Genomic DNA, 18,157 nt, shown 5'->3' with positions numbered 1-18,157 from the left:
AATCCTCGTCAACCGGAAAGATCCCGCCACTTTCTGCGTCGCGACTTCGTGACCTTGACACAGAACCGTTGAAACGTCTATCACGCACCCACAGGACATCTCACTTTCTCTGACGCCCACCTCATAAAATCAGACTGCATGTTTTCTTTGCTTGTACTGATCATTGCCAGTTTATCGTGCGAATTAGTTCACTTTAAAGTTCGGCTTTGCGTTCATTTCGGGTTGATAGTCCTCTTCCATTTAAAGAATTGTTACATTTCTTATCATATATTATTATCACTTAAGCTTAAATATCGCCATAATTTACTGATTCATCAATTATCACTAGTTGCGCGTCATAAATTAATTACCGACTATAACTACTTAAACACCGCAATCGCCATTTTCCACTGGTGGGTGGTTCAATTAATCAGTGGTAAACACCTGTGGCTTTTCAGCGCTGTTGTTGATTTCCTAGAAAAGATTTCTAATTACAGTTTCTTTGTTGTGGGCATGAATTCAAGTAAGGTAACGAACACTTGGTCAATTGATACAAGAGTTTTTTTCCACCGAGCTGTTGAAATGCGTCGACAGGGTTATGATCTGACAAAATCAGCTCCATTTAAGCATGATTGATTATGCTTATGCCCTGGCGAACGTTCTCATGAAAAGGACATGTTCGGAGGTATATCACTTGCACAAGGCATTGACCATTGTGAAGTAATCCATCCTTTTTTAAAACAAAAACAGGCATTATTTAACCTTATTTTTGTTTAGGGAGTGAATAGTTTTATTTGTCGATTAAACTGAATTAAATTTACGCTCACTAGGAGATAATGTAAACAAAAATCACCCCTAAGAGTCGATTTTTTTTCTTGGAAACCTTGAAAGTTTATTTATATGCGATCAACCTCTTTGGTCCATGAAAACTAAATTGAATTTATGCACTTTAGGACACAATATAACCAAAAATCGCCAATTAGAAAAAGGCGAAGTCGAGAGTCTTCAACGGAAATCTCAGGATGCTCCTTTCTGCAGTTCTTCTGTTTTCAGTTTTAATTTTCATCCCACATTTTCCATTTGGTGCTCACGCTAAGCTGCACGTAGACTGACTGATTTATTAAAAAGCCAAAAGAGAGGAGTCGTCCAAACTAAGGTGAGTCAGGATTTTCTTTCATTTCCATGAAAACTCAACAACGGTCATATTTTTTGTGCTCACCAGATAAAATTTTTGAGTTTTCCGATAATATTAATTTCACAAGCTTTCTCCGCACTCGTTTTGTCTTTTGAGTCATTTCTTCTTCGCCGGGAGTAACCGAGCAGAGTTTGGAATCCGTATCTCTGGGATAAATGTCACAGTGATGCATGCAGCGCAGCTACTAAGCTATGGCTCAATGAAGATGGTAATTAATTATTCAATAACTTCTATTTTATTCACTGATGCAGTTTAAGAATCCATCACTTTTGAGTGCAATCGCAGCATAGCCTGGATGATGAACTTCTTTCATCTATCTACTCGGAAAACTCTTACTTAACGACGCGCAAATTTTAGAGTTGTATCTAAGTGCCGATGGTGCTTTATAGAATAAACATTCCACTAAGATGCGCCATGATACCGTCTCACTTTATCTGAGATGTAAGGAATAAGTTTTGCGTTCATAAACAAAGACACATGCTCAGGGTTGTAGACAAGGGACAGAAAGTACCAGTCTTCTTAACAATATTTATAATAAAGTTCGGATCTAGATCGGGATATCATATTTCCACTATGATGCTCACGGTCTTGGTTAATTCATGTCAGTTTTACTTCCTACACCTCTTCTCGCTTGAAGACAAAAAACAATCTACACCCACTTTTGCGTTCATATTTCCTCCTGTTTTGTATTTTTTCTTCATTTTCAGATATACCACGATAGATAACGCTTTTGGTGGCAATAATACAGTAACAATGATAGCGCAAATACACGTGTGCAAATTAGAATCATGAAAACTAGCTTACAACGCTGAACCTCAGTGTTAGAATTGACATGTTCTGAAGGGTAGTCGTTCGGAGTTTTACTTGTTCTAAGGTGCAGTTTGCAGGCAGCTTAGCGCGAATAGCAATTGAGGAAACTGAGATGGAGATTGAAATAATGAATATCAAAACTGCGGTCGCCGAAAGCATACTGAGGATTCTGCTGTTAGATGCGTTTTCGTTGCTCGCTAGTGCTGTTTCCACAATCGTGTGTGCGACTCGGTTTTGTGTGTTTTTGAATATGTCCCAGCACTGAAAAATTTCCTCGATTTCCAGGAAAGAAGGATTTTGACACTCATCACGTAGGAGGCAATTTTCAATATTGACACTGTCTCTTCATTAACTTAATTTGATTTCAATTTATGAAAAATAGCTAAAGAACTGTAAATATCTATTCTGGAAACTTCTTAGAAACACAGATTTATTCGTGTGCTCATGAAAATTAGCTCGGTGTACCGATTGATCACGAATGACACCTACTGACAGGGTCTCAATGGGGTTGTGGCTTTTACGGTTACTGGTCCGTAAACGGTAAAATGGCAAAAAATAATTGCCATTTTACGGCTAACGGTTTATTTCCTTTTCTTAAAGTTAATAGAAACGTTAAAAATACTAAATTTCATTCATTTGAAAAGTCTATGATCAACTTTCATATTTCTAAAACACATTTACTCGTTTGCTTTAAGCCTCAGATTCAAGCAACAAGGGTAGTTCCAGACTGAACTGCTGTTGGGTTGACTTAGAGTAATTTTCTGTTTCCTGCATCGGCTACAAGACAAGACAAATAACAGGCTAAGATGGGAAAAATATATTTAGTTCATTTTTTTTCTCGACCAACGATCAAAATTTGTCAACTTTCTACGCCTAATGGCTAAGTTTTTGTGCCCTTTTACGGTTAACGATTGACCTCAGCGATTAACGATTAATATCCTCTGCTGTGTAAAACTGAGTTGGTTAACAACGGTTTTCTCTTCACAGTTCAGTTTCCGCTGTTTCATTGTAGATTTCAGTCTAAGCTTATCTTTAATCCCATAACTAAATATTTTCAGTCCAGTCATATCTATCTCTTCTGTTGTTTTTTTCTTCGTCAGTAACTGAGAATCAATGGACATTGAAGATGTGGCGAATGGCATAATCCGAGACTCGTGTGCGAAACTGCGAGATCTGTTTGTCTCGCACCTACATTCGTTTGGCAGCATATAACTGTAATTAAGACGAAACTTAAGACAACAAACAGTCAACGATCCATTCATCGTGTATTACTCTTTATTGATCGTTTACATCAAGACCTTAAACAGTGTTTACAAAGACATTGCTATTCATTCAGAACTCCCTTACAACAGAAATTATAGTGGGCTATACCTACTGATATGAAAATTAACCCAATATGAAGGCGAATGGCAAATCGAATTGTATTTACAAAAATTGGTATGATGAGTTACTATTTGGAATACACAAGCGAACGGCGTTATAACGTCCGCCCTAAAAAACACGTTGATGTAAACCGAATTTTAATTTATACTTTTATCTACAAACTGTTCTACCCTTGCTAAAAAAGGTAAGAACCAGGTGAATTATTGTTAACCCTTTGACTCCCATGAGTGACCTAGCACAATTTCTCCTTACAATATCAAGCATACAGGTGACGAGAATAAACAAAAAAAACAAACAAACAAATTGAGGATCATAATTATTAGCTGTTCTAACATCAAGTTCTCCTAGGAAAAATTATAAGAATTGTATGGTAGACAGTAAGGAGAATTACTAATAAGATCTTGGGAGAGAAAGATTCAATAAGATTATGAAAACTTATTCTGGCCGTAACAGTACTAAGTAACTTAAAAAAACAATCTGACAAACTGATGTAGCACCAATATACGTTAGAGGAAGCTGAATAAATTAAGGACAATTTTATGTATATTGCCTTTACAGTCAGAGAGTCTCAATCATTTTTTAATGAATGCCCTTCAGGTATCCCTAAAAGCTGTAGAATGAGTGTACCCTTTCTTAATCCCGTTTTGTTAACTCAATACTTATCTTAAACTGCCTGCTTACATCTGGAGGTGATAGTGCCTCGAAAGGCGTAGTCGGATTTTGTAATACGCGGTAGTCTTCCTTACGTATTCGCGAACAGGGGTTTGTACATCATCAAAATCGAGAAGAGGATCTCTACTGTTTGAAAGTGGATTTTGCGCATTTTCTGGAAGATCGTCTTCACCCGGCAAGTCCATCTCAACGGGTGGTGATCGCGGTTCATCAGAAGCACCATTTGTTGCACGAGTCTGACTTTTTTCTCTGAGTGAATTTGGGGATTCATAACTGGTATGGATAACCATAAGTGCAGCCATAATTAGACCAAAAGAGGAAAAAATGTGCCACACATCATGTCAGTCAAAAAAAGCTAGGAAAATACATTCCTGATTTAGGTCACGTGATTTCTCTGGAGACTTACTCTTGTCAGTAGTTTCTTTGGCAAAGAAAATCCACAGAGCTAAACTATTAAGTGTCAGTATTGTACAGGTATATAACACTTTAGAACCTACTTTGATGATGAAACAAAGTCTAGCCTTCAGTTCCTCGACACAATCCTGACAGTCTGAAGGACATGACGACTCACACTTTAGACCCACACAGAAAGATCCTCCAGAAGCAACTACGCTCTCTCCTATACAAAATCACAGAATGGCGTCAGTAAATTCTAATATTTTTTGAGACCAAAGAACAATAAGAACAAGTGGTGTAACTACGAAGCCAAATAAGCAAGAAAGGGTTAATGCAAATCCTTTGTTACAACAGCATGTACAGCATTTACAACACTCGCAGTAGCTTTCACAACTTTTAAAAAAAGGTTTACTGCAAACTGCATACAACTTATATCCAGCCCACGATGCTATGATGAAAAACCATACAATTAAAAAGAAAAGAAAGGGATTTGGAATTTTTTGTCTAAACCTGCTTCAGAATGATACATTGTTCCAAAATAATTAAAAATCAATAATGGAACTAAGAAGAAAAGAAAGAGATTGGCTGCCTCAACACGACTTTTAGCTTTAACTTCTGTGGTGCACGGCTGCCTTTCAATGCCATTGTGAAGTAAAATAACACTTAAAACAAAATGATGAACATAAAAGCTGTATCGAATTGAAATGTAAACCTACTTGGACAGAAATGATAGAGTGCAGAAAACATTCCCTGAAAAAAAAGAGTCCAGGCAAGTGCATAACCCATGGAAAAGCTATACCTTTTTTTAAGTGTTTCTGCAAAAGAGTTCTCATGATCAGCAGTTTTAATTTCGGGAACAAGCATTTCTCCGCAATGAAGAGAAATATCGGGACAAGTAAGCAAATGACTTGGTAACTCTCTGTCAGATATATTTACGGAGAGATAATCTGCTTCTTTGCTGTTACCTCCTCCGTTATTCTGCCCAACCTCCTCCATCGTTTCGCTTGGTTTCTGCTCTTTTGTCAACTCATACCGTATCGTGAATGATGAGCAACGATTCTGTATATGCATGCTACTTTTAAATATTCAATGAGCCGAAATATAACGGGCGAGAGAGCCTATACCCCATGTAAGGATCTTAACGGAAATAGCAATTTTTGTTCCCGAAGAAGACATGACTCGGAAGATGAAAAGAATGCGGAGAACATCAGAAAAAGCTATTGAAAGGAATATGTAACGGGAAACTCACACGCTTAATCAAGTGAACTCGTAAAATAAGACTAATAGTGAGTTTTATGAAGAAGACAGAAAATCCTAATTCACCTTCTTGGGACCATTTGTTCCTTTTGGCTCTTAGATAAATCAGTCGGTCTTTCTCATTTGTCTTCACAAGGTAATTGTGACCCTTTTTTGAAGAGGGAAGCTATCCCATAAATCTCAGCGGTGAAGCCGAAGTATTCTGACCCGTTGTCATGATTTTATTCGTTCGAAGGTGCAGTCTACATACAGCTTAGCGTAAGCACCAAATGGGAAATGTGGGATGAAAATTAAAACTGAACCCAGGAGAACTGTAGGAAGGAGCATCCTGAAATTTCCGCTGAAGAAATGTGTTCTCCTGAGCTTAGTTTTTATCTTATTAATTTTTTTATATTTAGGATGATTGGGGTCAAAGATTAAATCAAGAAAGAAAACTGAGAGTGTAAAAATCTGGCACATTTTGGGCAAAGCTTAATCACAGAAGAATCGAGCAAGTCCTCGTTCCCTTGAACGGCGGTTGGGAAAATGAGAACTGCGCCTCTCGAGCCTCTAAGGAAGCTCTTAAAAACGAGATTGAGGGTCAAGAAGACTGAAGTTCTCTTTTTCCTTTGATTTTTTCCTATGATATATATGCTGCTTACCTCCACGAGCGAGTGTTATGCTCACGGTCACTACTTTGTATTAAGTGTTATTGATCTATATAGGAGTGGGGCCGGGAACCGCACTTGCGAGAAGGGCACAAGGCGAGTTTGTTTTGTAGCAGTTTGTTGAAATGTTAATCCTATGGGTCTTTTGACGTCAAGAATGTTTGGACTTTGCAAACAAAGATAACAAACTTTGTTTTCAGTTCTTTCAACGAAAACAAAGAAATCACGTAAGATGACTAAAGATTCATCATAATTGCAGATCATATTCTGCTGCTTTTTTTAGAGCGGGAAAGGTAGTTTAGCTGAGTAAATAAACGGAATTTTCACGGTGGATCGTTTATCACATTTAATTCGTGTTCAGACTGAAAAGATCTTTAGTGAGATTAATATCATATTTTCTTTATTCACCAAAATAACAGACAAACAGTCAATATTCTGTAAAAAGGTAGCTTTCCGAACTTAATACAACTGTAAGGGGACAAAAATCCCAACACAAAACGAAAAAAGTAAATTGTTAAAATCCCAATCGAGACGACGCGGAAAAAAATAAACCGATTGTTGCCTCGTTTTTTAATTTTTTAAAAATAAAAAATTAACAAAAAAGGACAGTGACAACAAGGACAGGGACAACAAGGACAGTGACAACAAGGACAGTGGCAACAAGGACTGTGGCAACAAGGACAGTGACAACAAGGACTGTGGCAACAAGGACAGTGACAACAAGGACAGCGACAACAAGGACAGTGACAACAAGGACTGTGGCAACAAGGACAGTGACAACAAGGACAGGGACAACAAGGACAGTGACAACAAGGACAGCGACAACAAGGACAGTGACAACAAGGACTGTGGCAACAAGGACAGTGACAACAAGGACAGCGACAACAAGGACAGTGACAACAAGGACAGCGACAACAAGGACAGTGACAAAAAGGACAGTGGCAACAAGGACAGTGACAACAAGGGCAGCGACAACAAGGACAGTGACAACAAGGACAGCGACAACAAGGACAGTGACAACAAGGACAGTGGCAACAAGGACAGTGACAACAAGGACAGCGACAACAAGGACTGTGGCAACAAGGACAGTGACAACAAGGACAGGGACAACAAGGACAGTGACAACAAGGACAGTGGCAACAAGGACAGTGACAACAAGGACAGTGGCAACAAGGACAGTGACAACAAGGACAGTGGCAACAAGGACAGTGGCAACAAGGACAGTGGCAACAAGGACAGTGACAACAAGGACAGGGACAACAAGGACAGTGACAACAAGGACAGTGACAACAAGGACAGCGACAACAAGGACAGCGACAACAAGGACAGTGACAACAAAGACAGGGACAACAAGGACAGGGAAAACAAGGACAGGGACAACAAGGACAGTGACAACAAAGACAGGGACAACAAGGACAGGGAAAACAAGGACAGCGACAACAAGGACAGTGACAACAAGGACAGGGACAACAAGGACAGGGAAAACAAGGACAGGGACAACAAGGACAGTGACAACAAGGACAGTGACAACAAGGACAGTGACAACAAGGACAGTGACAACAAGGACAGTGACAACAAGGACAGGGACAACAAGGACAGCGACAACAAGGACAGGGACAACAAGGACAGTGACAACAAGGACAGGGACTGCCCTTGTTGTCACTGTCCTTGTTGTCACTGTCCTTGTTGTCACTGTCCTTGTTGTCACTGTCCTTGTTGTCACTGTCCTTGTTGTCACTGTCCTTGTTGTCCCTGTCCTTGTTGTCCCTGTCCTTGTTGTCACTGTCCTTGTTGTCCCTGTCCTTGTTGTCACTGTCCTTGTTGTCACTGTCCTTGTTGTCACTGTCCTTGTTGTCCCTGTCCTTGTTGTCACTGTCCTTGTTGTCACTGTCCTTGTTGTCCCTGTCCTTGTTGTCCCTGTCCTTGTTGTCCCTGTCCTTGTTGTCCCTGTCCTTGTTGTCACTGTCCTTGTTGTCACTGTCCTTGTTGTCCCTGTCCTTGTTGTCCCTGTCCTTGTTGTCCCTGTCCTTGTTGTCCCTGTCCTTGTTGTCCCTGTCCTTGTTGTCACTGTCCTTGTTGTCACTGTCCTTGTTGTCACTGTCTTGTGTGTCCGTCGTAGTTTCTGGCGATTTCTGCCGTTTTAAGCTTGCTTTACCATCATTGTTATTGCTGTCATAAGACGAAGTCAAAGCTGCACACTCCGATTTCGACCGTCGTCCACGCGGTGGTGGTTTGCGCCTCGAAAATCCTCCCGACCGGCATTTTTCTCAGCTAAAGTTTACGATCTAAGATCATTGCACCCTGGGACATGTCTCAATACCAAAACTCCATGCGCATTTCGCTGAAAACGAGCGTTTTCTACCTGCATTTCCAAGTTCGCTTCTCTTTGGCTATACTCTAGATAACCAGACTGGATAATTTTCTCCCCACTATGAGTACTTACCCCATTCCCACAGCGACACCTCGCCTAAGTCACGTAAAGCTACACCAGATAAACAACGGACAAAATTTGAATATTCTACGGGATTTGCTGTGAGCACTTAAGCGTGAATTATTTTCGCCAAAAAATTGTCGAAGGGGAAGAGATGCGGTGAAATTGACAGAAATTGTCGATTTCCTAAAAAAGATTTCTAGTTAGAGTTTCTTTGTTATGGGCATGAATTCAAGTGAGCTAACGAATACCTATACATAATCGACACAAGAGTTTTTTTTTCCACCGAGCGGTGTGATCAGCTCCATTTAAGTATGGTTGATTATGCTTGTGCCTTGGCGAGCATTTGTTTGAAAAGAGGACATGTTCGGAGGCATACCACTCACATATGCGTTTGTGAAAGTTCAAAATGATATTTTGAAGGCTATTGATAATAATAGATCGGTTATTTTACTATTGCTTGATTTACCGGCTGCGTTTGATACTGTCGATCATTCGATTTTGCTATCAAGACTACAGAATCGTTTCGGTATAAGGAACATAGCTCTTAAGTGGATTCATTCGTACCTTCACTCACGAGAACAGTTTGTTTCTGTTAATGGAATTGAATCGTCGAAGAAGCATTTATCCTATGGGGTACCACAAGGTTCTGTGCTGGGACCCCCATTGTATTCTCTTTATACAAGTCCACTGGGTGACATAGCCAGGAAGCATAGCATACCGTTTCATTTCTATGCAGATGACATACAGTTATACTTGTTGTTTACATCCAATTGTCCGAATCATCTATCCAGCACAAAGATGTCATTAAAACTATGTGTTAAGGACATTGGTGACTGGATGCTGCGCAACAAACTCAAGTTAAATCAGGATAAGACTGAACTTTTGGTTATTAGTTCTAAATATCGCCCTCGACCACCTCTCGACTATATACGAGTCGGGGAAGAAGTAATCAAGTCTAGTAAACAGGCCAGGAACTTAGGAGTTGGATTCGATCAATATTTAGATTTCAAAGAACACGTTAAAATAACCTGCAATAGCGCATTTTCCGCATTCGCAGTATCGCTAAAATTAGGTGATACCTATCCCAGAGTACTACTGAGGCTATTGTTGATGCTTACATAACATCGCGTTTGGACTATTGTAATGCCCTACTGTATGGTCTCCCGAAGTATCTGATTAATAGATTTCCGCTTTTACAGAACTCGGCAGCTCGCCTTGTTACCTTGACTAGAAGGCAGGAACATATCACACCAATTCTAAGGAGCTTAGATTGGCTGCCAGTTCATTATAGGATAGTTTTTGAAATATTGTTGCTGACTTACAAAGCTCTGAATGGACTGGCCCCAGATTACATTAAAGACCTATTGAAGTATAATGACTCTCGTCGCACACTAAGATCTTCAAACAACAGGTTGCTTGATGAGCCTAGAGCGAATCTTAAAACGTTTGGTGAGAAGGCTTTTTCCGTGGCGGCACCAAGGCTCTGGAATAAACTACCACTCCAAATTAAATCAGGCTTTCATCAACAGAGGCAGTTTTAAGGCTAATCTTAAGACTTAGTATTTTAAGCGTGCATTTGATTTGTAGTTTTTACTTGTAGTTTTTACTTTTTATTTGTAACCTTATTGTATTGTATGATATAGTGTATTTAATTTTTAGGATTTTAATGTTTACGGTTTTAGGGTATTGTAAAGCGCCATGGACAATTAATGGAAGATGGCGCTATATAAATGCATTTAATTTAATTAATTTAATTTAACAAGGCACTGACCGTTGTGAAGTCATTCATCTTTTTTAAAAAAAAAAAAAAAAAGTCGTTTTTTTAATCTCCCTTTTGTTGAGGGAGAGAATGGTTCTATTTGTCGATGAAACTGAATTAAATTTATGCGCAGTAGGAGAAAATGTAAATAGAAATCACCACTAAGAGTCTATTTTTTTTTACTTGGAAACTCAGAAAGTTTTAAACGCGCGATCGACCTCTTTGGTCAGTGAAAACTAAATTACATCTATGCACAGTAGCAGACAATGCAAACAGAAATTCTATTTTTTTCGTGGAAACTCAAGAAGTTTTAAACACGCGATCAACCTCTTTGGTCAGTGAAAACTGAATTAAATTTATACATAATAGAAGACAATGTAAACAGATATCGCCAATCAGAGTCTATTTTTTTTTCTTGGAAACCCAGGAAGTTTTTAATCGCGAGGGAGAGAATGGTTTAATCTGTCGATGAAACTGAATTAAATTTATGCATAGTAGCAGACAATGTAAAAGAAAGTCTATTTTTTTCCGTGAAAACTCAGGAAGTTTTTAAACGCGCGATCAACCTCTTTGGTCAGTGAAAACTAAATTAAATTTATGCATAGTAGAAGACAATGTAAACAGACATCGCCGATTAGAGTCTATTTTTGTTTCTTGGAAACCCAGGAAGTTCTTAAACACACGATCGGCCTCTTTGGTTAGTGAAAACTGAATTTAATTTATGCACAGTTGAAGACAATGCAAACAGACTTCGCCAATTAGAGTCTATTTTTTTTTCTTGGAAACCCAGGAAGTTTTTAATCGCGAAGGAGAGAATGGTTTAATCTGTCAATGAAACTGAATTAAATTTATGCATAGTAGCAGACAATGTAAAAGAAAGTCTATTTTTTTCCGTGAAAACTCAGGAAGTTTTTAAACGCGCGATCGACCTCTTTGGTCAGTGAAAACTAAATTACATCTATGCACAGTAGCAGACAATGGAAACAGAAATTCTATTTTTTTCGTGGAAACTCAAGAAGTTTTAAACACGCGATCAACCTCTTTGGTCAGTGAAAACTGAATTAAATTTATACACAATAGGAGACAATGTAAACAGATATCGCCAATCAGAGTCTATTTTTTTTTCTTGGAAACCCAGGAAGTTTTTAATTGCGAGGGAGAGAATGGTTTAATCTGTCGATGAAACTGAATTAAATTTATGCATAGTAGCAGACAATGTAAAAGAAAGTCTATTTTTTTTCCGTGAAAACTCAGGAAGTTTTTAAACGCGCGATCAACCTCTTTGGTCAGTGAAAACTAAATTAAATTTATGCATAGTAGAAGACAATGTAAACAGACATCGCCGATTAGAGTCTATTTTTGTTTCTTGGAAACCCAGGAAGTTCTTAAACACACGATCGGCCTCTTTGGTCAGTGAAAACTGAATTTTTTTTTTCTTGGAAACCCAGGAAGTTTTAAACGTGCGATCAACCTCTTTGGTCAGTGAAAACTGAATTAAATTTATGCACAGTTGAAGACAATGTAAACAGAAATCGCCAATCAGAGTCTATTTTTTTTTTCTTGGAAACCCAGGATGTTTTTAAACGTGCGATCAACCTCTTTGGACCATACTGAGAAAAAGGCGAAGTCGAGTTTCTTTAGCGGAAATTTCAGGATGCTCCTTTCTGCAGTTCTTCTGTTTTCAGTTTTAATTTTCATCCCACATTTCCCATTTGGTGCTCACGCTAAGCTGCACGTAGACTGCACCTTCGAACGAATAAAATCATGGACGACTGCTCAGAATACTTCGGCTCCATCACTGAGGTTTAGGGGACAGCTTCCTTCTTCGAAAAAGAGTCCCACTTGCCTTGTGAAGACAAATGAGACAAACCGACTGATTTATTTGAAAGCCAAAAGAGACGAGTGGTCCAAAGGTGAGTCAGAATTTTCTTTCATTTCCATGATAAAACTTTTGAGTTTTCCAATAAATATTAATTTCACAAGCTTTCTCTGTGGTTCTCCGCCTTTATTTCGTCCTTTGAATCATTTCTTCTTCGCCGGGAGGAGCCGGGAAGAGTTTCGAATCCGTATCTCTGGGATACAAAAAATATCACAGCGATGCATGCAGCACAACTACTGAGCTATGGGTCAATGAAGATGATAAAATATTCCATAACTTCTATTTTATTCACTGATACAGTTTAAGAATCCATCACTTTTGAGTGCAATCGCAGCATAGCCTGGATGATGAACTTCTTTCATCTATCTACTCGGAAAACTCTTACTTAGCAACGCACAAATTTAAGAGCTCTATCCAGGTGCCGATTGATATGCGGACTGTATGTTGAAGAGCTCACAAGGAAAAGTACAATGATAGAGCAATGATTAATTTTATACCAACTGAGGACAAACGCAAATGCGCGGCTTGCCAATATGGCTACCTCTGATGTTTTTTCCGCGTGGTCACAGCATGCGTTGAAATGAACCCGCTACAGGTTCCCCAGGTGTGAACATTTCGGCTTCTCGATTCAAGTTGCATTTTCAGAAGTTCGGAAATGTTATTTGAGGTTATTATTATTAATTATTATTTATTAAACCATATAAACATTTCATTTCTTTCCACGTGAGTTTCTGAGCTTCATCGAAATTAATTTTGACTTTCACTAAGTCGGGAGGGGTAGTATGCGAGATTACTTCCGTTCGCGGTCCACAATGCAACTTCCGTCTACGGTCGACAACTTCCGTCAACATCTGCTCCACCACAATGCCTCATTCATTGCTTTCAGCATGAATGAGCTAAAAAGGTGACCGAAATTCTACCTGTAAGATAACACTGCTAGAAGGAATAACAAATGACCAACTTACTTTTTCTAATTTCTTTTATTGACTGGCTTATGCTAATATATTATTTCCATTCATTTTCCAACATCAATATAAGGAAACCCTAACAATGTTTTTAGATTAGATATATTTCTACTTTTATCGTTTAACACTTTATAGAATAAACATTCCAGAAGGGCCACCGTCTCACTTTATCTACATTCAACACAATTTATTCTGACTGTGAATATATGAAAATCATACATGTGAGCTGAGGATAAAGACGTGAATACAAAAGCGATCTTCGCAGCAATGAACATTACTTGAGCAGTAGTGAAAATAAGGCCTGCAAAAATTCAGGTCTGTACGGGAATTGAACCCATGACCTCTGCAATACCGGTGCAGTGCTCTACCAACTGAGCTAACAAGCCAACTGGGAGCTGATTATTATGTTGGTTCCATATAACTCCGTGAAGTGATGAATAAATGACTGTGAATATGTGAAAACTTATATGAATTTTATCCGTAGTTCACGGTCTGTTTAGACTAACGTGTTTTTTAACAAATTTTCGCCTCATTTAGTACAGCATTAACTGACACAGTATAAGATTCCGTCACTTTTGAATACAATCGCAGCATAGTCTAAATGATGAAGTCGCTTCATCTATCTACTTGGAAAACTCTAACTTAGCAACGCATAAATTTAAGGGCTCTATTCAAGTGCTAATTAGTGCTTTATAGAATAAACATTACAGATGCGCTGTGATACCGTCCCACTTTATCTGCATTCAACACAACGAGTGTTTTAACAAATTTCTTTCTCATTTGGTACAGCATTAACTAAATTCGGAATCGTCTTTTTTTTTGCTTCAAGGTTCACTGCACGTCTCTGCCTATGAAGAAGACGAGGGATCCTTGCTAACCAGCCATCTTGGTATATCAACGTCTGAAGCTGGATGGAGAAGTTTGCCTTTCTGTCCAACCAAGGGTAAGGTTAAGGGAAAGCATTTGTTGTTTTCTGGCACAACTGGCGTCAGTTTCATGGTGGAAATGCAACAAGAAGGGGGCATTCAATTAGATGACCCAGTGACAGTTAAGCTGAGTGCAAATGATACTCATCCAGCTGTTTATCAGTTCACTCCAACAAAAGACATTTCAAGTACTCAACTTGACATAACTGCCACCTCTGAGTCTGATGACGTACCAGCTTACTTAAAAGTATCACGTGACTGCAAGGATGTCAAAGAGAACATTGAAGTTGTGGACTATAAGGGAGAGTCACTTCGTCTGTCGTTCGCTAAAAAGGGACGGATTACTCTGTCCAAGTTCTCCATTCCACCTTTGACCGCCTCTACTTCAAGTTGGTTCATTGGAATCGCAATCAAGAACGCCTCAGGTGACACGCCAATTGATGTAAGAAAGATTGTGACATTAACTTTGAAAAGGTCATTTGATTACACATACACTGATCCCCTTTTAGGATTATTTTTAGGATGTGGTCTTGGTGGTATTGGAATATCTTGGGTTGCATGGATAATTTTTAGAAAACGCACCCTCTGTTGCTGTAGTCAAGAAAATGAACCTAAGATAACCTGCTACGAATTTTTCTCAGCTATGTTGGCCGTCCTGTGCAGACATACCTTGGTTGGGGGTCCTAAAACGTATTCCTATATCACGTTAATTGTCGGTTGGGTGTTTATGGTGGGTTCATTCCAATTTGTCTTTGCAGACTGGTATTTAATGATTCAAGAGGGCGACAGAGATCACTGTTATTATAACGATTTCTGTTACCGAGTACGTTATGCTGATATTCCCTACAATTTAATGTTAAGTAACTCAGCGTTCGTCTTGCATGGCTTAATTTTGGCGGTGAATGTTCTCTGTATGGAATCAGAGGTATTTGCTCGACGTCTGAAAATTGCAAAGAAACGCACCAGTGAAAATGCAGAAACAGGACAGAACGAGAACGAAAACAAAAACGAGAGCAATGAAACAGGACAAAACGAGGACGAAAGCAAAAACAAAAACGAGAGTGATGAAATTACAGAAACAGGACAAAACGAGAACGAAAACAAAAACAAAAACGAAAGTAAGATAAACTACAAAAAGCTACCTGATCACGCGTTGTGGTGTCCCGATATTTCTCTACATCTCGGAGATAGGCTCGTTCCTCCGGATGATATTAAGCTTACTGATGGTCTCCAAACTCTTTCTGCTGAAGCAAACAAGAAGAAATTTAGTTTTTCCATTCCTTACGCATTTGCCTGGGCCCTCTGTTTCGAAGGAATGTATTCTGCACTTTATCATCTTTGTCCAAGTAAGTTAGCATTTCAGTTCGATACAGCTTTTATGTTTGTCATGGCAAGTTTAATTGTGATGCTGATGTACAACGGAATTGAAGCAACGCCGTGCACCGAAGCTGTACACGCAAAGAGGCGCGTGGGAGCAGCAAACTTCTTTCTTTTCTTCCTGGTTCCTCTTTTCGTTTTGAATTATTTTGGAACCATGTATCACACTGAAGCGGGACTCACCGAAACAATCCCATTCTCTCTATGTTTATGTCTTTGGATTCTCATTATGGCGATGTGGGTTGTATATAGGTTGTGCCCAAAAAAGTGCATTGATTGTTGTAAATGTGTCCCATGGACAGAATCAAACAAAAAAGCTCGTGAAGATGTCCCATTGATAGGCAAAAAAGCTGACGAAAAAGCTTACGAAGCTTGGCCTAAGGACACCGACGACAAAGCCGTTATTTGGAAATGCTGTGATTATGATTATTTCCCGTCAAAGTGGGTGATTGGTGGCTTTTGCGTATTGGGTTTCCTTTTAGCAATTGTGCTGATATGCCTTGCGCTAGTTGGCTCGTTAGAATTTGCCGACGCTTTTCTGTATCTTTGCATAGTAGAGAGCGCTTTAGTCGCTATTGGATCCCTCTTGACAACCTGCCTGGTAAAGGATAAAACGTGTAATTGTTCGTGCATTGTTTTTGGTGTGTTTCTTTTTGGCGCTGTAACAATAGCTATTATGGGGATAGCATTATATTTTTTCACAGAAAAAGCAACAACAGATAAGAGTAAGTCTCCTGAGAAATCTCGTGATCTAAACGAGGAATGTGATTTTTTTGACGATCATGACAAGTGGCACATTTTATCCTCCTTTGGTTTGTTTATGGGGGCGCTTATGATGATTCATGTAAGCTATGACTCTCCTAGTATCTCTCAAGAACCGAATCCAGGTCGTAGAAATACACATGCCTAACCAATATAGGTCATCATGTTTCAGCGCATGTGCATAGCAAAATGGGTTTGAACCGAACACAACAGCACTCATTTGAAAATATGTTGTAGACCCGATTGAAATATAATCACCCTTTAAACTTGAAATAGGTGTTAAATTTAAAGTTGCGCCTCTTCTTGCGGCTCACTGGTATGATTTTTTGACAATAAATATTTTTTCAGTTGTTAGGGAAATCTTTTTCGCAGCCTTTTTCAGTTTTAGTGTGACCTGAAGTTTTCGTGATGTATTTTAACAATATATTCCATTTAATGCGATGTTCAATTAGAGGTATGTTCAACCAGTCGCGAGCGAGCGAAATGGAATACAATTACTATTAATACCACAGTACTAGAGTCTGTGACCGAAGTTTTTATCACTTTGACCATATTATGTGTATATTGATTGTAATGTTTTTAAGCCACGTTTTTTTGTGGCAGGTGTAGAATGCGATGATATTTTGGTATTCATATGATATATTGAAGGCCAAAAGTTTATTAGCCTTTTGGTTATTAAGTGCTACTCCCTTTAAATAAAGAGTTTAGCTAGTTATAATATGTAACTGTTTACATCAAATTAGCTTCACTGATTTTGTTGTATTTGGAGGCAAATTTTATTAGTTTTGTCTTCGAGCATGTCGAGAGTTATGAAAAACCTGTATCTCTGAAGCCTGTTATATATTAAACGAGTGATATGTATTATTAATTAAGCATATCATTCTTATAAATAAACCGTTTAGTGTTTATTTTAAAGCATCAAAATACTTGTGTGTGTTGAAATTGATTACTTCGGATAATCTTCCTGTCAGCTAACGCTCACTACCACCCAGTCAAGTTAACAAGATGGCGTCCTTTATAGAAATGTATGACTGCCAGTGCACATCGGTTAGGGTAGATCCGCGATCGTAGAAACAGGGAGAGCGATGAATAATGTTGAGTTACGACCGCGACACAAGAAATAAACATGGAAGAGGTTTCCAGCTCAAATTCACATATACTTCGAAATCATATCCTCGTTAAAACATCCAGGTTCCCGCAATAAAGACTCTACGTGGGAGGGGTGGTCCATAACAAGAGTTTGTTAGGTAGTATTCTGTCATTCATATACCATCATCATACCCTAGGTAACTCAAACCCTTGTCAACTGGAACATCCCGCTACGTCAGGCTAGTTTTCTTTTCCCCTCAATAAACTTTCTGAGTCGTAACTTAGAGACCTTGACACAGAACCGTTGAAATATCGATTACGTACTTACAGGACATCTCACTTTCTCTGACACCTGCCTCATAAAATCAGACTGCATGTTTTCTTTACTTGTACTGATCATTGCAAGTTTATCGTACGAAATTCAGTTCACTTTATAAAATAATTCAAATAGTACGCGCGCTCTGATTGGCCATAAAACCATTTTACATGAGCGTATGTAAACACGGTATTCATACTGAATCTTCTCGCGGAGTTCTCCCTGCTATTTACTTAGCAGTAACTCAGTTTCTTTAAGTTTGTTTTGAGTACAGTAATGGGAGAAGAAGATTTTCCTAATTTTTCTTGGGA

General features: G+C 38.8%; 2 protein-coding genes across 2 annotated transcripts; both read left to right on the top strand.

Annotated features, from left to right (window-relative positions):
* The first annotated feature begins 607 nt into the window (after positions 1-607).
* LOC136282642 (major royal jelly protein 3-like) lies at positions 608-8,628 on the top strand. The gene is made up of 3 exons (XM_066170319.1): positions 608-664; positions 7,199-7,622; positions 8,519-8,628. Exons 1-3 carry the CDS (start codon positions 608-610, stop codon positions 8,626-8,628), a joined length of 591 nt encoding a protein of 196 aa, XP_066026416.1.
* Positions 8,629-12,138: 3,510 nt separating this feature from the next.
* LOC131792106 (uncharacterized) lies at positions 12,139-17,329 on the top strand. The gene is made up of 2 exons (XM_066169369.1): positions 12,139-12,445; positions 14,206-17,329. The coding sequence occupies exons 1-2, from the start codon at positions 12,187-12,189 to the stop codon at positions 16,587-16,589; spliced, it is 2,643 nt and encodes an 880-aa protein (XP_066025466.1). The 5' UTR covers positions 12,139-12,186; the 3' UTR covers positions 16,590-17,329.
* Positions 17,330-18,157: the final 828 nt, after the last annotated feature.

Source organism: Pocillopora verrucosa, chromosome 7, assembly GCF_036669915.1.
Source record: "Pocillopora verrucosa isolate sample1 chromosome 7, ASM3666991v2, whole genome shotgun sequence".
NCBI classification, from domain to species: Eukaryota; Metazoa; Cnidaria; class Anthozoa; order Scleractinia; family Pocilloporidae; genus Pocillopora; species Pocillopora verrucosa.
Note: the sequence above shows the minus strand (reverse complement) of the source record. Positions and strands in the feature narration are given on the sequence as shown.

Bases quoted from the DNA above. Each gene is read 5' to 3' on its own strand.
- LOC136282642 (XM_066170319.1), top strand. From the start codon at position 608: ATGATTGATTATGCTTATGCCCTGGCGAACGTTCTCATGAAAAGGACA. The intron at 665-7,198 runs GTATATCACTTG...TGTGGCAACAAG, and splicing joins TGAAAAGGACATGTTCGGAG to GACAGTGACAACAAGGACAG. The intron at 7,623-8,518 runs GTGACAACAAGG...TGCTGTCATAAG, and splicing joins GGACAGTGACAACAAGGACA to ACGAAGTCAAAGCTGCACAC.
- LOC131792106 (XM_066169369.1), top strand. From the start codon at position 12,187: ATGCTCCTTTCTGCAGTTCTTCTGTTTTCAGTTTTAATTTTCATCCCA. The intron at 12,446-14,205 runs GTGAGTCAGAAT...TTTTGCTTCAAG, and splicing joins AAGAGACGAGTGGTCCAAAG to GTTCACTGCACGTCTCTGCC.